The sequence below is a fragment of the Prionailurus bengalensis genome, chromosome E2 (genome assembly GCF_016509475.1).
Source record: "Prionailurus bengalensis isolate Pbe53 chromosome E2, Fcat_Pben_1.1_paternal_pri, whole genome shotgun sequence".
Lineage (NCBI taxonomy): Eukaryota > Metazoa > Chordata > Mammalia > Carnivora > Felidae > Prionailurus > Prionailurus bengalensis.
Window position 1 is genome coordinate 52,217,544 of NC_057352.1, and position 18,948 is coordinate 52,236,491.

The 18,948-nt window shown below is 48.7% G+C and overlaps 1 protein-coding gene across 2 annotated transcripts; it reads left to right on the forward strand.

Annotated features, from left to right (window-relative positions):
- The first annotated feature begins 695 nt into the window (after positions 1 to 695).
- NUDT7 (nudix hydrolase 7) lies at positions 696 to 15,681 on the forward strand. 2 transcript variants are annotated; one of them, XM_043599726.1, is made up of 4 exons: positions 696 to 803; positions 2,938 to 3,091; positions 8,837 to 8,995; positions 14,766 to 15,681. In XM_043599726.1, the coding sequence occupies exons 1-4, from the start codon at positions 769 to 771 to the stop codon at positions 15,132 to 15,134; spliced, it is 717 nt and encodes a 238-aa protein (XP_043455661.1). In that variant the 5' UTR covers positions 696 to 768; the 3' UTR covers positions 15,135 to 15,681. The 2 variants fall into 2 exon arrangements, with proteins under 2 accessions (XP_043455661.1, XP_043455662.1); XM_043599727.1 differs by lacking the exon at positions 8,837 to 8,995 and having other exon boundaries at positions 14,766 to 15,426.
- The last annotated feature ends 3,267 nt before the right edge of the window (positions 15,682 to 18,948 follow it).

Consider the following 18,948-nt stretch of genomic DNA (forward strand, 5'->3'; position numbering starts at 1 on the left):
TCCTCAAAAAATTAAACGTAGATCTGTCCTATGACCCAGCAATAGCACTGCTAGGAATTTACCCAAGGGACACAGGAGTGCTGGTGCATAGGGGCACTTGGACCCCAATGTTTACAGCAGCACTTTCAACAATAGCTAAATTATGGAAAGAGCCTAAATGTCCATCAACTGACGAATGGATACAGAAGATGTGGTTTATATATACAACGGAATACTACTTGGCAATGAGAAAGAATGAAATCTGGTCATTTGTAGCAACGTGGACGGAACTGGAGAGTGTGATGCTAAGTGAAATAAGTCAGTCAGAGAAAGACAGATACCATATGTTTTCACTCATGTGGATCTTGAGAAACTTGACAAGACCATGGGGGAAGGGAAGCGGGGAAAAGTTACAAACAGAGAAGGAGGGAGGCAAACCATAAGAGACTCTTAAATACTGAGAACAAACTGAGGGTTGATGGGGGGTGAGGGAGAGAGGAAAGTGGGTGATGGGCGCTGAGGAGGGCACCTGTTGGGATGAGCTCTGGGTGTTGTATGGAAACCAATCTGACCATAAAATATATTTAAAAAAAAAAAAAAAAAAGGAGCTGGGCGGAAACTGCTTTAGCGAGTCCCCTAACGGCCTGGCCCTACGCCCCGCCCCACCCCGCCCCCTAAGGCCATAGGCCCCGCCTCTCTCCCCGCCCCAGGTCGCGGCTGCTCTGCGCATGCCCACTCGGCAGAGCGCGAGCTAGGAGTTGCGGTGGGGAAACAAACTTTGCCCGGGAGATGTCTCCAGCTCGTCCTTCCCCGGAGCCTGTCAGGTAAAGTCCCCCGGTCCCTGGCACTGCGAGCAGGGCCCGGCTGGCCCCGAGCGCGGCGCCGGGGCCGTTCGGCCGGGACTTTTCTTGCCGCGCCCAGCTACCCACCTGCGGAGCCCGCGATCGGTGCGCTCGCCTCCCGGGCCGCCCGCGGGGCCGCGGGGCCTCTGCACCCATGGGCTCACACCCGGCCCCGCAGGGTCCGCACCCCTTTCTCCTGCCCAGCCGCCTTTCCTCTTCAGCTTAGGGCTTCTCCGGAGTTCCATCCCAGAAGCCGGGAGCCCGCACCAGGCAGCTCCGGTTTCAAGGCCGCGGTGGCCACCTCCAGGGTCTGGCAGTTACCTAACCTCTCTGAGCCTGGGCGGGACCCAGTCCTAACCTCGCCCGGGCTGTTCAGAGGACAGAAAGAGAAAAGCGTGGAATGCGTGGGACGAGCCCTTGCTCAGAACCGGGTGGCTGCTACGTTGGTGTTTTTTTTTGGTGGTTATTCCAGCCAGCCCCTGATGTGGACACACACGTTTTTGCAGTTTTGCTTCTGCTGGTCCCTCTGATCGGTTCTGGGGCTTCTTAAAAAGCCACAGTCGGTGGGTCCAGTGCACACTCTGGCGGGCCAGTTTTCTGGACGTGGGCCTGTGTGCATGGGGTACACCGAGGAGCCCCCTCCAGTGCCCGCTTGCTGTGGTTCTGAAAAGGCCTTTGGTCGTTTTTGAAATCCACTGCTGGCACGCAGCCAGCTTTAGTGAGCATCCTGCCATGAAGAAAGAGGCGCAAAAAAAAAAAAAAAAAAAAAAGGCAAACACCTTCCCCAAACAACTTGCCCACCTAATGCCGGAGACATTTATGACAGCAGTCACGACGTGTTTACAGATACCTTCAAGCAGGTCACAGATGAGGAAAGCAAGGCCTGGAGAGGTCCTTCCTAAACACTTTACAAGCAGTTCTGCCCCCCCCCCCCTTAAATATCTGACTTCGCCCACTCTGCAAAATTGCCTTTCCGAGAGAAAAATTAAAACCAAACTGTTAGTTTCTAGGGCCGCCGTAACAAAGTATCACAAACTTGATGGCGTAAAACAACAGAAATCCATTCTGCCATTGTCCTGAAGCCCAGACGTCTGAATTTCCTGCCTGTTGCAGCTTCCGATGGACCTTGATGTTCCTTGGCTTGTGGCCACATCACTCTAACCTCTGCCTCTGTCTTCACATTGGCTTCTTCTGTGTGTGTGTGTTTCTATGTCCTCTCTTCTTATGAGTATGCCGATCATTGGATGTAGGGTCCACCCTACATCCGGGATGATTTCATCTTAAGACTCGTGATTCCACCTGCAAAGACACTGCTTGCAAATGAAGTTGCATTCTGAGCCTTCTGGGTGACATGAATTTGGGGGGACACTATTTAAGCTACTACACAAACCAGCAACAAAATACACCAGTCAAAAAGACCAGAACATTCAAAGTCCTGAATTCGGGGCACCAAATGTTACAAATCCAAATACGTGCATATTGTCAGGTAATGGCTCTCAAAGGGGGTTCCTCTGGTCCACAGCATCAGCATCATGGTTGCTTGGGAGTTTGATGCTAAGTTCCAGGCCCCACCCCAGACTTACCGAGTCACGCTTTAGGGGTGGGCCTAGCCATCTGTGTTGTAACACGGTGAATCTGTTGTCACTAGATTTTTGGGACCTTTAAGGCAATTGAAGACATAAGGGTTTTTAACCCTTTTTGAAAAACTTTATAAGGCAATTGAAGACATAAGGGTTTGATAACATAAGGATCAGGCTAAGAGAGTTCTAACTTAATGACAACGACCTGCTTACCAAACCTGTCTTACTGGAGTATTATCAAGGATTGCAACATTTAACTGTTGCAGTTTTGAAAGAATCTTTTACCATAATTTGTACTTAATTTCCAAAGTGAAACCATGCACTAAACTGTATTCTTAGCCTTTTTTTTGCTCATTTTATCTTGCCGGTCATGCAATTGGGGTGAGAGTATTATTCCTGCCATGTTATCGACAAATACAGTGAGAGTCAGCCCTGGTAAGCTCCGAGATGCACAACACAACAGAAACATAGGCAGGACTGGGAGCTTTTTCCCCGCAACTCTGGTTACTGAAGTGTTTTGTTTGTTTCCATTTCAGAAACAGTCTGATAGATGATGCGAAGGCCCGCTTAAAAGAGCATGATCCCGGGACCAGATATTCTCATTTGTCGTATGACAAATACTCTGTCCTTTTACCGTTGCTGGTGAAAGAAGGAAAACTCCATTTGTTGTTCACCCTCCGGTCGGAGAAGGTAGGTGACAGAAAGGTCCCTGCCATTAAAGTTCCAGGACCTTCGAAAACCCCACCAAAACCCGTCACGTGCACGCATTTTGAGGCCACGGATTCTCAAATGGACTTTGAAGATTGTGATGTTCAGGGGGACAAGAAGCCGCAGGGTAGCATGGCAGTTTTTGGAGAAGTTTTAGAAAGAAAAATAAGCAATTAGCAAGTAGTTTGAAATATTTTTAGGTCAGGGTTTCCTTAACCTTAGCTGTATTGGTTGGCATCTGGGCTGGATAATTCTTTGTTGTAGGAGCTCTTCTGTGCACTGCGAGATGTTTAGCATCATCCCTGGGTTTTACCCGCTAGGTGCCAGTAATACACACACACACACACACACACACACACACACACACACCCCTTTGTGACAACCACAGGTGTCTCCAGACGTCCCTGCCTTGGCAGGGTTGGGGGCCACAACTGCCACTGCCACTAGAAAATTCTCGAACACAGAAATGAACAGCCAGGGCCCTGAAGCTGGCTGCCCGCCTTTGAACGCAGGCTCTCTCCTGGCCAGCTGTGTGTCTTTGGTCTAGTTACTTACCCTCTCTGTGCTACAGTCTCTTTACTTGCAAAATGAGGACAAACCACTAGTACTTGCTTTGTGGGGCTACCCACGAAGGATTTCCCAGGGAAACAAACACAGAGCACCTAAACCCACCTCTTGCTTGGCAAGGACTCGGTAAGTTTCAGCCGCCACCATTGTTACTGTTAGCCCACTCGGCCTGGGCTTTAAAGATAAACTGTTGGGGCGCCTGGGTGGCTCAGTCGGTTGAGCGTCCGACTTCGGCTCAGGTCACGATCTCAACGGCTCGTGGGTTCGAGCCCCGCGTCAGGCTCTGGGCTGATGGCTCAGAGCCTGGAGCCTGCTTCCGATTCTGTGTCTCCCTCTCTCTCTGCCCCTCCCCCATTCATGCTCTGTCTCTCTCTGTCTCAAAAATAAATAAACATTAAAAAAAAATTTTTTTTTAAAGATAAACTGTTGTACTTTAAAGAGGTGTTGGGCTGAGAATGGAGTTTCCATGGGTACACCCCCTGGATACAGTCATTCTCCTTTGCTGTTGGGGCACTTCTTTTTTTTTTTTTTTAACGTTTATTTATTATTGAGAGACAGAGAGCATGAGCATGGGGGGGGGGGGGGCGCGGTGCGGGCAGAGAGAGGAGGAGACACAGAATCCAAAACAGGCTCCAGGCTCTGAGCTATCAGCACAGAGCTCAATGTGGGGCTTGAACCCACAAACTGTGAGATCATGACCTGAGCCGGAGTCGGATGCCTAACCGACTGAGCCACCCAGGCGCCCCTCTATTGGGGTACTTCTGAGGTAAAATTGGGGAAGCAATAACTTCAAAGTTATCCAAGTACAAAAATGAAAATGGGCCATAATAGCCCTGGCTTTCTAAGCAGGACAATGAACTGTATCCCCTCAGGGGGACAAAGAAAGCGGAGGAATCAGCTGAAGTTTTGTGGGTTTGGGATTAGACTCGTGTGGATTCTTCTATTCTTTTTTTTTTTTTTTTTTTTTTTTTTTTTTTTTATTTCTTTAAGTCATCTCTACACCCAATATGGGGCTGGAACTCACGACCCCGAGATCAAGAGTCGTGGGCTCTTCCTGACTGAGGCAGCCAGGCGCCCCTAGACTCGTGTGGGTTTTTTTGGATCTGGGTCAGGCAACGATCACATCAATACAGGAGGTAATGAAAATCCAGGTTCCAACAGGAGAAACCCAACTGGAAACCAGGGGACTGGGTCTGTTCTCATTTCTGCCAAAGAGCAAAGAAGCACTTCAATATATTTTTTTTTTTTAATTTTTTTTTCCAACATTTATTTATTTTTGGGACAGAGAGAGACAGAGCATGAACGGGGGAGGGGCAGAGAGAGAGGGAGACACAGAATCGGAAACTGGCTCCAGGCTCCAAGCCATCAGCCCAGAGCCTGACGTGGGGCTCGAACTCCCGGACCGCGAGATCGTGACCTGGCTGAAGTCCGACGCTTAACCGACTGCGCCACCCAGGCGCCCCTCAATATATTTTTTGAACAAGGAGATAGACTAGTGTAGAAAATCGAGGCAAGACCGAAATGGATCTCCAAGTTCTGTATCACCCAGATAGCTTTGCCTGTTGATAATTACAGGAGAATCATCTTAGACCATAAACTCTGGTGTGCAATGGTCACATTTCTTTAAAAAAGAATATTGAGGGGCACCTGGGTGGCTCAGTTGGTTGAGTCTCCAACTTAGGCTCAGGTCATGATCTCGCAGGTCATCGGTTCGAGCCCTGCGTGGGGCTCTGTGCCGGCAGCTCAGAGCCTGGAGCCTGCCTCAGATTCTGTGTCTCCCTCTCTCTCTGCCCCTCCCCCACTCACTCCCTCTCTCTTTCTCTCTCAAAATCAAATAAACATTAAAAAATTAAAAAAAATAAAGAAAATTTAAGTCGAATTAGATCCGACTATATCCTATCTGCCTCTGGAGGGCAAGGAATTTCCCTCCCAGGCATTACGGGAGCTGCACCCCTCCCTGGAGTCATGCATGCAAAGGCTCATGGGTTTCCCACCAGTAAATGGGGAAGGGGTGCCTGCCTCAATCCCTCCTGCTTCCGTGTGGGCTCTCGTCCTAGCTCCGGAACCTACAGCAAAGTTCTTCATCTCTGTGAGCCTCAGTTTTCTATTCTCAAAATAGGACTGAAAACAGTGCGTAATGTTTGGAGGGTAAAGAAGCTCTCCCTCTCCCTCTTCTCTCCCCTGTTCTGTCCCCCTCTCTCCTTGCCTCCCTCTGCCCCCAGCTCTCGGGGCTTGAAACAGACAAGAGGAAAGGCAACAATAAAACGTGGACTGAAGTTTTAGGAAATCAGCCTGCAACCTCATTTGGCTTCTGAAGAGAATTCCACAAGGTTTTATTTAAGAAAAAATGTTATGCTGTTAAAAAGAAAGATGGGGTGCCTGGGTGGCTCAGTCGGTTAAGCGTCCGACTTTGGCTCAGATCGTGATCTCGCTATTCATGGGTGTGAGCCCCACCTCCGGCTCTGTGCTGACAGCTCGGAGCCTGGAGCCTGTTTCAGATCCTGTGTCTCCCTCTCTCTCTGCCCCTCCCCGGCTCCCACTCTGTCTGTCTCTCTCCAAAATAAATAGACATTAAAGAATTTTTAAAAAAAAAAGAAAGATGGAAACCTTGCGTACTTTGATAGGGGCCTTTTTGGTGCTGACAGTTTGTGAATAATCATTTTTGTGAATGTGTCTGTTCCTTGAAAACAGCATAGCATTTTCTTAGGAGTATTCAGAATAACCCATTACGTCAGGCCAGTATTTCTGTCAAAGCCGATGATTCCCTGTAAGTGCCTCCTGCCCGTATCGCTTTGATGCTGAATGAGCTAACAGAATGGAGGACTTCTTGCAGAGGTGATCTTACAGGACGTCTCTTTCTTGGGCGTATGGGTGGTCATCGTCAAGACGGTAGAAACATATCCCTCAACCTTGTTTTCACCAACTCATAACCCTGATATGAAGGTGTGTGCGATTTCTGTGTACTATGGCAATTCCTGCAGTGTTATTGATTTGTTAGCAGAGAAGAACCTTAAAATGTTTCCTTTTGCTTTTTAAAAAGCTTGCTCAAATAGGACTTTCAATTCTGGAATGCTGCAGAATTGATAATGGCATCTGGCTTGTTCTTACACAGATATATTGGCCCTGGTGCTAAAAATGCCAACAGGACCTTTTGATTTAGCTTCTAAACATCATGAACTGACCTTGCAAGTTGATGTCAACAAATATTTCACATGGGCCAGGCCCTGTGCCGTGACGTTCAGCCGCTAGCTCCTGTGACTGGCCCTGTGACCTTGGGAGGTACCTGACCCTGGGAGCTCTGTGGAGGACGTTCCCTCCCCCCACCCCCCACCCCCATGGTGCCCTGTTGAGAAGAGGCCCACCCGGGACTCTAGCTGACCCTGAGGCCTCCTCGACAGTTGAGTAGAGAGAGGATGGTGGGCACTGGGCGCGAGTGAGTGTCCACGAAGTTGAGGTCACATTTGCTGAGGAGTTTGGTCCTGCACAAGGGGATGTGCTTCCCCACCTCTGGCCAAGATAAGAGAGAACTCATAACAAGACGGAGACAAGAGAAAGGGAGGATGCTACAAACGGAGCCACAGTTCTGAAGTCAGGAAGGCATGGGATCAAGGACGGAGGTGAAAGGGCCAGTGCAGGGAGAAGGGACTCCTGTCCCTTCACGTGCATGTGCAGAGGGACACAGAGGCACCCCCACTTGTCACCGCTAATGGCTCAGGTGGCCACAGTTCCTGTGTTTTAGTAAGCCCTTAATTAATGCTGGTATGCTGGTTAAGAGCCGGGATGGAGAAGTAAACATTCCACTGCGTACCTTGCGTGACCCTGGTCGTGTTATTTAACCTCTTTGAGCTTAATTCCCTTGCCAAAAAGTGGAAGTGATAATAGAATAGTAGCTTATATATCCACAAATGGATCGAGAGATAACTTGTGGGAGCACCTGGGTGGCCTGGTTAGTTGAGCATCCGACTCTCAGTTTTGGCTCAGGTCATGATCCCAGGGTCATGGGATCAAGCCCCACATCAGGCTCCATGCTGAGTGTGGACCCTGCTTAAGAGTCAGTCTCTCTCTCTCTCTCTCTCTCTCTCTCTCTCTCTCTCTCTCTCTTCCCCCCCTCCCTCTCTCCCTCTCTTCCTCTCCCTCCCTCTCCCTCTCCCCCTCTCCCTCTGCCCCTGTCTCCCACTTGTGCTCTCTCTCTAAAATAAAAAAAAAAAATTTTGGAAAAGATAACAAATTGTGATATATACATACAGTGGAATACCGTTCTGTCATGAAAAGGAAAAAGTGCTGATATGCCGTGGTACAACACAGAAGAGTGTGAAAACCTCACTCCGGTGTAATGTATATATAATTGTTGAATCACGATATTGTACACCTGCCACTAATTTAATATTATATGTCAACTATACTTCAGTTGAAAACTTAAAGATTAAAAAAATTTTAAAACATTATGCTAAGTCAAAGAAACCAGACACGAAAGGTCACATGTCATATGATTGCATGTATATGAAATAACCTGGGGTAGGTAAATCCCTAGAGACAGAAAGGAGGGGCGGGGTAGGGAGGGGTGGGGAGCAGCTGCTTAGTGAGTACAGGGTCTCCCTCTGGGATGAAAATATTCCGGAACCAGATAGTGGCAGTGCTCACACCCCACTGTGAATGTATTAGATGCCACTGAATGGTTCGCTTTAAAATGGTTCATTTCATGTTATGTGAATTTCATCTCAATTAAAAAAAAAAAATGTTTAAAAAAAACCCAACAGCATGTGGAGCCGATCTGAGGGCTCCTGTGAAGCAACATGCCCAGAACATGGTGGGACTCAGTAAAGCTTATCTGCTGATCACCGTGCCCTTTTTATCACCCCTCCCAATTTTCTTCCCCCGTCCATGTAAATCTGTATCTTCTGGGCAGATACAGATTTTTCTGAGAACGGTGACAAGTAAAGGGAGTTCGCAGAGTTCATGTTTCAAAAGGATTCAAGTAAAAACTTTTTTTTTTTTTTTTTTTTTTTTGTGTGTGTGTGTGGTGGGGCAGTCTTCTTTCCGCTTACTCCCACCAGGGTGGTGGGACTGGTCTGTGACCCAAGTTCAGTAAATCCTTGCTGAGTGAGTGAACGGTGCCTGAGTGGGAATCCCGCATTGCGACTCTGCCCTTTCAATTCTCAGCTACGCAGGTCTCCTGGAGAAGTTTGCTTTCCTGGAGGCAAGTGTGAACCCACAGATGTGGATGATATGGCCACGGCTGTCCGGGAAGCCCAGGAGGAAGTGGGGCTGTGCCCCCGTCAGGTGGAGGTCGTCAGCCGCCTGGTGCCGTATCTGCTTGAGGTAAGTGTCGGGGTGGATCTGGGTGGCTCGGACTCCGAGCACCCAGCGGATCCACTGTCTCAGCATTCCACGCGTGGCCAACCGTGACCCTCGACAGCGCCTAACACAGAGTCAAGAGCCTGGTTCTCATGCGGACTTTGCCCCTCGTGAACTCAGTGGCCTTGGGCAAAGCTCCGTTGCCCATCTGGGCCCCTCTTTGACCATCCAGAAATGAACGGGTCAAACTGCATCAGTGGGTCTCAAAATGGTTTCTGTGGAACCCTGTTCACAGAACAGAGTTCTTTCCTTAGCATTAGGTTTCCATTTACTTTGCACCGGTCAGCATTTCTTTTGAGAATTCTGTTGAAAAACCACCACACACGTGAGCATGCTGTATACCACATTTTCACCTCTTGGAGGCCACCAGTGCATCACCTTTGTCCTAAATATGCTCAGTTTTATTATGTATTTACTTTTTTTTTTTTAATTATTAAGTTTATTTATTTTGAGACAGAGTGCAAAGGGGGTGGGGCAGAGAGAGAGGGGGGGAGAGAGAGAGAGAGAGAGAGAGAGAGAGAGAGAGAGACCGACCCAGACTCTGAAGGAGGCTCCAGGCCCCAGGCTGTCAGCGCAGAGCCCGACGTGGGGCTCGAACCCACAAGCTGTGAGATGATGATCTGAGCCGAAGTCAGATGCTCAACCAATTGAGCGACCCAGGCACCTCTAAATATACTCATTTTGATATATACCATGGAATCAGGCTTCTTTTCCATATATTCATTGAGTAGTACCCTGAGATCTCCAGGCAAGCTGTTCAAAAACTATTACTATTTGTGACTACATTTCTGTACGAGTCAGGATTTCTTGAATAGTATACACCAAAAACCCATAAATGCAGCAAAATGAATTCTGGAGCTGATCTAGCCTGATCTTATTTCATATGAACTCATGACTGTTTACTAATTGACTTTAGAAGGAGTAAATGTAAATTTGTATTTGGATACCAGCATTATTTTAAAGTTTATTTATTTTTGAGACAGAGAGAGACAGAGCATGAACAGGGGAGGGGCAGAGAGAGAGGGAGACACAGAATCTGAAACAGGCTGCAGGCTCTGAGCCGTCAGCACAGAGCCGACGCGGGGCTTGAACTCACGGGCCGTGAGATCATGACCTGAGCTGAAGTCGGATGCTTAACCGACCAAGCCACCCAGGCGCCCCGATACCAGCATTATTTTATCGCTTTAAAATTTTGAACGTAAACTTGCAATGTCAGAATAGTTGCAGATTTACAGAAAAGTTGCAAAGATACTATGAAGAGTCCTCATAATCCCGCCCCCACTTCATCTCATTAACATCTTGCATCCCTGATGTCTACTTGTCACAACTAAGAAAGCAACGTTATTACATTGCTGTTACCTAAATTCCACATTTTATTTGCCTTTTACCAATTTTTCTACTAATGTCCTCCTTTTCTGCCCTGGATCTCATCTGGGACATCATATTGTATTTGCTTGTCATGTCTCCTTAGTCTCTGCTCTGTGACAAGTTCTCAGACTTTCCTTATTCTCATGACCTTGACAGTTTTTTTTGTTTTTTTTTTTAATATTTACTTTTGAGAGAGAGAAAGACAGAGTGTGAGTGAGGGAGGGGCAGAGAGAGAGGGAGACAGGATTCCAAGCAGGCTCCAGGCTCAGAGTCATCAGCACAGAGCCCGATGCAGGGCTCAAACTCACCGACTGTGAAATTGTGACCTGAGCTGAAGTCCGACGCTTAACCGACTGAGCCACCCAGGTGCCCCGATCTTGACACTTTCGAGGTGCACTGGTCAAGTATGTTGTAGAATGCCTCTCCATTTGGATTTATCTGATATTTTCCTCGTGGGTAGGCTGGGGTTATGGGCTCGGGGGAAGAATACCACAAAGGTAGTGTGCTCCAACCAGGTATCGGAGGTAGGTGTGAGCTGTATGTTTTATACATTGGGCATTCAGGTAAATTTTTATTTCGGGAGGAGAGTCCCACTGATGCATACAAATCAGAACACCCGTGGGTTAGACCATTCTTTATGTTGCATTCGGCCTCAAGTCTTAATGGTACAGCGTTGTCACAATTAATGATGCTGAGACATCTATCTTAATCTGGCCCATTTGAAAAACAGAAAGGTCACCACTCGGGGGAGATTGAGTTGAGAAGAAGCTAATGGCCTCTCAAATAAATGCTTCCTAACTAAGAGGGGAAAATGTGGGATTAGGACAAGAAATGTGTCAGTTACTTAATTACTTTCTAGGCAGCTCTGTTCTCTCTACGGGGAACCCTTTCCACTTGGCATCGGCAAAATCCTCCAGCGTGTTTTGGGGATTTATATTAAAACTCTATTGCCAGATCGAACCGTAATGGTTAAAAGTTGCCCCAGTGAGAGGAACTCCATTTCCAAGGTGCCCGGGAGCTACTGAGTTCTGCCCGGAGCGGTGGGAATACAACAGTGTTCACAGGAGTGTCTTGGGTCTCAGGAGATTTCTGTGGGCCAGACGCTCCTGGGGCCGGATGTTTCTACAATGACCAGCTCTTGATATAATAATGCCAGTCACATGATCAAGAAATGAGGAGGAACACAGGGCTTTCTGGAAGGGTGTACTGTCTTTGGAAGTGCTGGCGAGGACTGCTTTGTTCTTTGAGCCTTGCAGTTCTTTTAAATGTAGCACAAAAATGCCATGTGTTAAACACTTAGAAGCATAATCTAATTCAGTGCCTCCTACCTAGGGGCGATCTCGTCCCCCAGGGAACATGGCAATGTCTGGAGATGTTTCTGGGTGTCAGAGCCAGAGCGGGTGCTGTTGGCTTTTTCCCACCCCTGCACTAACCGCCCCCCCCCCCCCCCCCCCCGCCAAGGCAGGCTGTGGCCCTCTGAGCCCACCCCAGTGGTCTTTTCGTCAAACGTGTGTGTACTTCTCTTTGCAAAAGTCTCAGGAGACATTTCTTCTTTTTCTCTGTCTGTGGCCATTACGTTTCCGTTCACTCCTTCACTTTGCCATCTCTGCAGCTTCAACTCCTGTAAACATTTCGGTGCATTCCAGTGGCATGTCCCTTCCTGGGCATGTTTCTAAGAGCATGTGGCTTGGGACGACTGGGTGGCTCAGTCAGATGTCTGATTTCAGCTCAGATCACCATCTTGCAGTCTGTGAGTTCGAGCCCTGCATCGGGCTCTGTGCTGACAGCTCAGAGCTTGGAGCCTGCTTCGGGTTCTGTGTCTCCCTCTCTCTGCCCCTCTCCGGCTCATGCTATGTCTCTCTCTTTCTCTCTCAAAAATAAATAAACATTGGGGTGCCTGGGTGGCTCAGTTGGTTAAGCGTCCGACTTCGGCTCAGGTCATGATCTCACAGCCCGTGAGTTCAAGCCCCGCATCGGGCTCTGTGCTGACAAGCTCAGCCTGGAGCCTGTTTCATATTCTGTGTCTCCCTCTCTCTCTGCCCCTCCCCTGCTCATGCTCTGTCTCTCTCTGTCTCAAAAATAAATAAAAACATTAAAAAATTTTTTTTAAATAAATAAACATTGAAAAAAACCAGCATGTGGTTGCCTCCAGAGACCCAGAAGCATGCCTTTCCCCTTTCCCACAGCCTAAGCCAGTCTCCACGGGATTCCAGCCCAGCAGGTGGCCGAAATTCAGTCTTTTCTTGGTCCTAGAACGTCCGCCATGCACCCGCCATCTTTCTTCCTTCCAAGATGGACACCCGTGTCTAGGAACTGGGTGTCCAAAGATGCTGCTTCATTTACCGATTTCCAAAGTCTCTCACTTTTCTAAACTTGAACCACATTGAACGTGCCTGACTTCCCTTCTGAATCATTCAGTCTCAAACCGTTATCTCCCTTCGTGGCTTTGATATTTTTCCCCACCAATTTCCTCACGCTTGGACACGCTGGTCCAGGGGCCAGCACTGGCCTCGCCAGGTTGCTCGTTCACACCCGTGCCTGTAACGGTTTGGCCCTTAGAGTAAGGATGCATTTGTGTCCCTAGCTCAGCCCTCAGCAAGAGCTTAAGTCCGAGCTGCAGCTGAGAACTCTCCAGAGCATGTGCAAGCCACGTGCAAGGCTGGTGTGCCACTCGGAGATAGGGTAACATTTGTGTCTTCACCGAACATAAGTGCTCTGCTCTACAGCGTGGGCAGCAGGCCAGGTGAATCCTGGTTCCTGCCAAGCATTAGCCGGCTTTGACCTTGAGCAGGTTTCCTCAGGTCTCTGATTTCCATTGTTAAAGCTTCCTCAAGGTCAGGCTGTCGTGAAGAAGCAGGGAGAGGGTGCTGCAGACGAGACCAGGGCCCCTGAGGCTGCGGTCACGGCATGGTGACAGCAACCACAGATGCGCCCTGGACGAACACTCCGGGTTCTTCCAGACCCTTTCTTATCCCTCTTACTGTATGTCTGAAAGCTCACACCCGCAGCTTGCCACCTTCCCCTGCTCACAGAGAGCCTGGAGGGCCCGAGAATTCACGCTGCCAGGCGCCCCTTCGCCGGCGACCGTGCTGAGGGTCGTCAGAGTCCATCTCCGACGTGAACGGCCGCAGCCGCCCTTGCCCGGGTTCCTCCCTGCCTCATGCACCTCCTGGGAGCTCCTCCTTCAGAAATCACTTGTATCTGAACGTGTCATGTCTCAGAGCACTTCTGGGGGGCCCGTGGCCCGAGAGGCTGAGCATCCGCTCGGGGCCAGGTGGTGGTTACTGCTTCGGCCCTGGGGCCACTTCTGACCCCAGATTTTCCTCCCAAAGGACAGCGAAGGCCTGTGCTGCCACCTTCCCCTCCTGGTCCGCACAGTTGACTTTCACCATGAATTCCGTTAATGGTCTGAGTCATCACCGCTCTGAAACATGTTTCAGCTCTCGCTCCCCTGAGAAATTTTCCACAGGCCCGTGTATCCTGGTATCCTAGGTCGGTCTCCCAGTGTACCCCTGGCTTCTCCTGGCCGCTTTCTCTCGGGACGCCCCCCAAGAGCTCTAGACTCTCGCTTTCCATTTCAAGGGTACGCAGCTCTTCTCTTCTTATGTAGCTCCTACCTGAACCCGGGCCTCACCCTCCAGGTTCCCGGTGGGGCCTTTCACTTCACACTACTTTGCATTCCTTTGCAAGCAGTTGTGGTTATAAATAGAAACCCCCCCTCCCATACATAGACATCTATGTTATGTAAACTGGTTCATATGTAATAAGTATAATTCCCCATAATTGGGTCTATGCCACAGTTGCTATGTCACTCGACTTGTGTATTGATCAGATGGGCACGTCCTTGTCTGTACTGATGGGGACAGGTGGTGTCTATCACATTCATTTTAAGGGCCGAGAGCATCCCCTTACACAGATACCCTCCTAACTGACCTACGCTGCACGTCCGTCAGCGGATGAGTGGAAACTTCAGAGCCTGGGGCTAGTGCAGATAATGCCTCGGTCTTGCATCTTGACTCACTGGTAGGACTTTATCATACAGATACGTTTGCGCAAATGCGCTTGCGAGGTCAAAGGGACCACGTTTTTATAGTGTCGCCAGGCTGCCCTTGCCAAAGATGATGCCGGTATGTTCACAAAAGAACATTTTCAGAGTCGTTTCACAGATACTGCCCACGTGTGTCCCCCCATTTCACGGGGAGCATAAAGTTCATGTCTGGAGCAAATTCCCCCTCCGTCCCTACCCACCTTATGTGATTGGCCGCTCTGGACCCTTCTCTTATTTTCCTAGACGTGGCAGGATTTTAGCGTCTGAAACAATTCCCTCTTCACTTCTTAATTCGTGTGTTTTGTTTTCCGCTTTCAGAGAGATACGCTGATAACCCCCGTCGTAGGATTCATAGACCACAAGTTCCAGGCCCAGCCCAATCCCGATGAGGTGAAGAAGGTGTTCCTGGTGCCTCTGGAATATTTCCTGCATCCGCGGGTCTACCACCAGAGTCACATGACATTTTCTGGCCATGATGTTGTTGTTCACTACTTTGAGTACAGACATCCTGAAGATGGCGTCACCTACCAGATCAAGGGAATAACGGCGAAACTTGCCCTGTTCGTTGCCTTAATTATTTTGGGGAAAAAACCCACCTTCGACGTTGAATTTAATCTCAGCGATCTAATGTCATCCTCTGAAGAGATCTTCCTGAAGCGGCATAAACGTGCTACAAGCAAGTTATGATTTGTGAGACGAACATCCAAATAACTAAGAGGATTTGGTGTGTGCTTATCCACAAGGACAACAATAACGCCAGCTGTCGGAAATGGACGGGCGCGAGTATCGTTCCCACAGTATGAAGGTAAAAGATACCTTGCCTTTTTCCCACTTGCCCTCTATTACCCGAAAGAGCAAAACGTCTTTCAAAAGTGGAAAAATGTGAGGGGCGCCTGGGGGCTCAGTCGGTGAAGCATCCAACTTCAGCTCAGGTCATGATCTCGTGGTCTGTGAGTTCGAGCCCCACATCAGGCTCTGTGCTGACGGCTCAGAGCCTGGAGCCTGCTTTGGATCCTGTCTCCCTCTCTCTGCTCCTCCCCAGCTTGTGCTCACACACACTGTCTCTCTCTCAAAAATAAATACACATTAAAATTTTTTTTTTTTAAAAAGTGGAAAAATGTGTTTATAGTGTTGCGTAATTTCACCCACAGTTTGTTAATAATACATTTTTTAATACTTGTAAGAAAAATTATCTGGCATATAGTAGGTACTTAATAAATATTTGTTGACTATATGACCGTGTGGCATTGATCTTATTCTTAGGAGGGAATATATTCCTTTCTGTCTGTTGTTACATGTGACTAGAAACTTCAAACCACCTGTCAGAATCTAGTCACCTTCTCCTTGCTGGCAGCAGAGTTGAAGCTGAGCTCTGAGCTTCCCAGGAAGAAACAGCATTACCCAGGACCCCTTGTAGTTAAATGTGGCTCCGGAACTTAAGCTGGGCCAACAGGATGTGAGTGAAGGTTGACCTTGCAGGCCATCTCCAATTAAAAAAAAATTTTTTAACGTTTATTTATTTTTGAGAGACAAGGAGATATAGAGTGTGAGCAGGAAAGGAGCAGAGAGAGAAGGAGACACAGAATCCGAAGCGGGCTCCAGGCTCTGAGCTGTCAGCACAGAGGCCGACGCGGGGCTCGAACTCATGAACCGTGAGATCATGACCTGAGCCGAAGTCGGACGCTTAACTCGACTGAGCCACTCAGGTGCCCCTAAGGTCATCCCTGTTTTAAAAGATAAGCCAGCGTCCTCAGACTCTCGTCCCCCTTTCCGGGGGCCACAACACGGATGTATCTGCAACCCCGCCTTGACCATACAAGTGAGGACGATTCTGGGGGGGCGGGGGCGGCAGACCTCAGAGGTGGTAGGAGTTTGGATCTCTAAATGACTCTCTGTAGCAAAGCAACCTGTCACTCTGCACTGTGACGTGAGAGGAGAATTAAAATTAGGTCATTTTTCTGCCACCTATTTGGGGTCATTTTGTTAGAGTAGAGTTATTCCCCTAAGTAATCTGTAATACTTGGAAATGGCCAGCTGGATAGTCGCCCAAACTGGAAGGACGGCCAGCAGTTAGAAGTTGCAACGATCTGACGGTGAACGTGTGGGTTCTGTGACGGGCACAAGATGCCCGGGGGTATTGCCTGGTTTGGCACTCGTTATCCAGAGCAACTGAAAAGAAGGAATTTGAGGCCCCTATGCCCACCAATCGAGAGAGAGGATGTTCTCTTGTCTTAAGATGATGAAAGCAGAAAAACACTGGTCTTGAGCACTAGCCCCAAATCAAAAGTCAAAAAGACAAACGTCCTGAATTGCATGCCTTGAGATGTACCACTTCTTACATGGGCATCTCCAGACCTCATGCTTCGGAGTCAGCAGGAAATCTCTTTAATCATGGTAACCGTCCTGCACGAGGCCAAGGACACCAGTGTGCAAAGCAAAATGACCTCAAGTCCGTGATGGCAGTTTCCCGTCTTACTAGCAGTCGCCGGAGGCATAGGAAACCACACCGGTTGTAGGAAGACTCTGGGATAGCTGAAAACAGAATGCCCACGCCAAAGCCACCACTCAACCACACAACTGCCCATCGCCTCGGAGTTCTTGTCTGCGAGCTGGCAGAGGAAAGATACCCGATCTGGTGCCTCATCCCCAGAAACATTGAAATGGCATAGAACTGGCTCCAACCTTGAAAGCAGATGCTGGGTAAGCCTCCCCATTAACATGCAGTAGCTGGCCCTGCGTGAACAGGCCCACACTGTTGCCGAACAATTACAGAGGCATTTGCGAACGTGTATTTACAGTCTGACAGCAGTGTAATCGCCTGGTAGATTCTTGAGCCCTCTGACCTTGCAGAAAGCCGCCTCTCTGAACTGTTTGTTTTCGTGAACCCCGTAGGCCTGCCTGGTTTCTAAGAGGACGTGGCCCGGCCAAAGTCTACAGTCTGAAGTATGCTCGTGGCCACCCAATTTAAGGGGCCAAATATTCAGCACTGGAGGTATTAGCCAACCCTGAACATACACCTTTTTTTAACGGTGCATTTTATGACATCGATGTTCGGGATTCCAGGGAAACGTCCTTTGGTTAAAAGGAACAGAAGTCTAGCAAATCCGGCTCAAAGGAAAGAAGGTATTGGCAGGGTACAGATCTCAGGGAGTCTGCAAAACCACTGAACCAGTCAACCTCAGGAAGCTTAGCAGTGGGGAGGGAGCAAGCCCAGCTAGCCACCTCTAAAGCAAGAAGTTGTAAACCTTCCTTTTTGCATCCTGTTATTTACTTTAGAAAATTTTTTTTTAATGTCTGTTTATTTTTGAGAGCAAGAGAGAGCACGAGCAGGGGAGGGGCAGAGAGAGAGGGAGACAGAATCCGAAGCAGGCTCCAGGCCCTGAGCTGTCGGCACGGAGCCTGATGTGGGCCTCGAACCCACAAACCACGAGATCATGACCTGAGCCGAAGTCAGACGCCCAACCGACTGAGCCACCCAGGTGCCCCACATCCTGTCATTGTGACAATAACCGCCTGTTTGAGTTGACTGATACAGACATAGAAAAGCGAGAGGCCCTCACTGCGTCCATCTCCAGTTTCTTGGAGGAAGCTTCGTTTAATGGAGCTTGGGACACCTGGCACGTTTCCAGTAACCTGTGGATACCTTCAAGGGCAGGGGTCAGAGTTGGGACCACAAATGCACACATCTCCCTAAGTCCCCTGAGTCAGCAGGCAGTGGGTGGGAGCCCTTCAGAAGAAAGTGGGCTAGGTGGCCATCCCCAAACATCTAGTGTCTCGGTCCCTGAATTCCGTGGATTGTGCCATGCAGACAGCTCAGCTGTCTCCTTCTTTGCATCCCTGCGTCCTTGGTAAGCAAGTGGCTAAGAGCCTTGAGTCTGAGAGTCAGGATGCCTAGATTTGAATCCCAGCTCCAGCATCAGCCTATTTGGTGACCTTTAGCAATTACTCGTATACTCTATAGGCCTCAGTTTCCTCTTCGGTAAATGGGAGAAGTCAACCTTTTGTTTTAGGTCTTTTGGAGGGTTTAAAGGAGTGAATACATGTGACCCCTTTACTCAACAGCACAACCAGATGCTCAGAACAAGCATCTGGCTAGTAATTATGGTGTTCTAACTGCAAGGTTATATTGTAACAATAATGTCAAGTATTGTCCTTTCTCTGGTTCAGAACGTCCTCATTTTCCTGTACAGCGGTGCCTGCACTTTCTTGGTTCATCGTGAGCACCCGTGGCCTCTCAGTAATTTTTTCACAACACAATATAGGCCAAAAGAAACCTAATAGTTGCATTTGTTATGTCGTTCTAGCCAAACAATCTAGTAAGTGTTTATGTCCTACTAACTTGGTAGCTATTTGAACATAAACTATATACTAGAAAAATACTGTTTTTTTAATTTTTGTTTTTTATTTATTTTTGAGAGAGAGAGGGAGAGAGAGACAGAGCATGAGCATGGGAGGGGCAGAGAGAGGGAGACACAGAATCCGAAGCAGGCCCCAGGCTCCA

What these genes read in the sequence shown, in the direction of transcription:
- NUDT7 (XM_043599726.1), top strand. Translation starts at nt 769, where the DNA reads ATGTCTCCAGCTCGTCCTTCCCCGGAGCCTGTCAG. An exon ending in CCTTCCCCGGAGCCTGTCAG is followed by an intron (nt 804 to 2,937) that starts GTAAAGTCCCCC and finishes TTTCCATTTCAG; the next exon opens with AAACAGTCTGATAGATGATG. An exon ending in TCACCCTCCGGTCGGAGAAG is followed by an intron (nt 3,092 to 8,836) that starts GTAGGTGACAGA and finishes TTCAATTCTCAG; the next exon opens with CTACGCAGGTCTCCTGGAGA.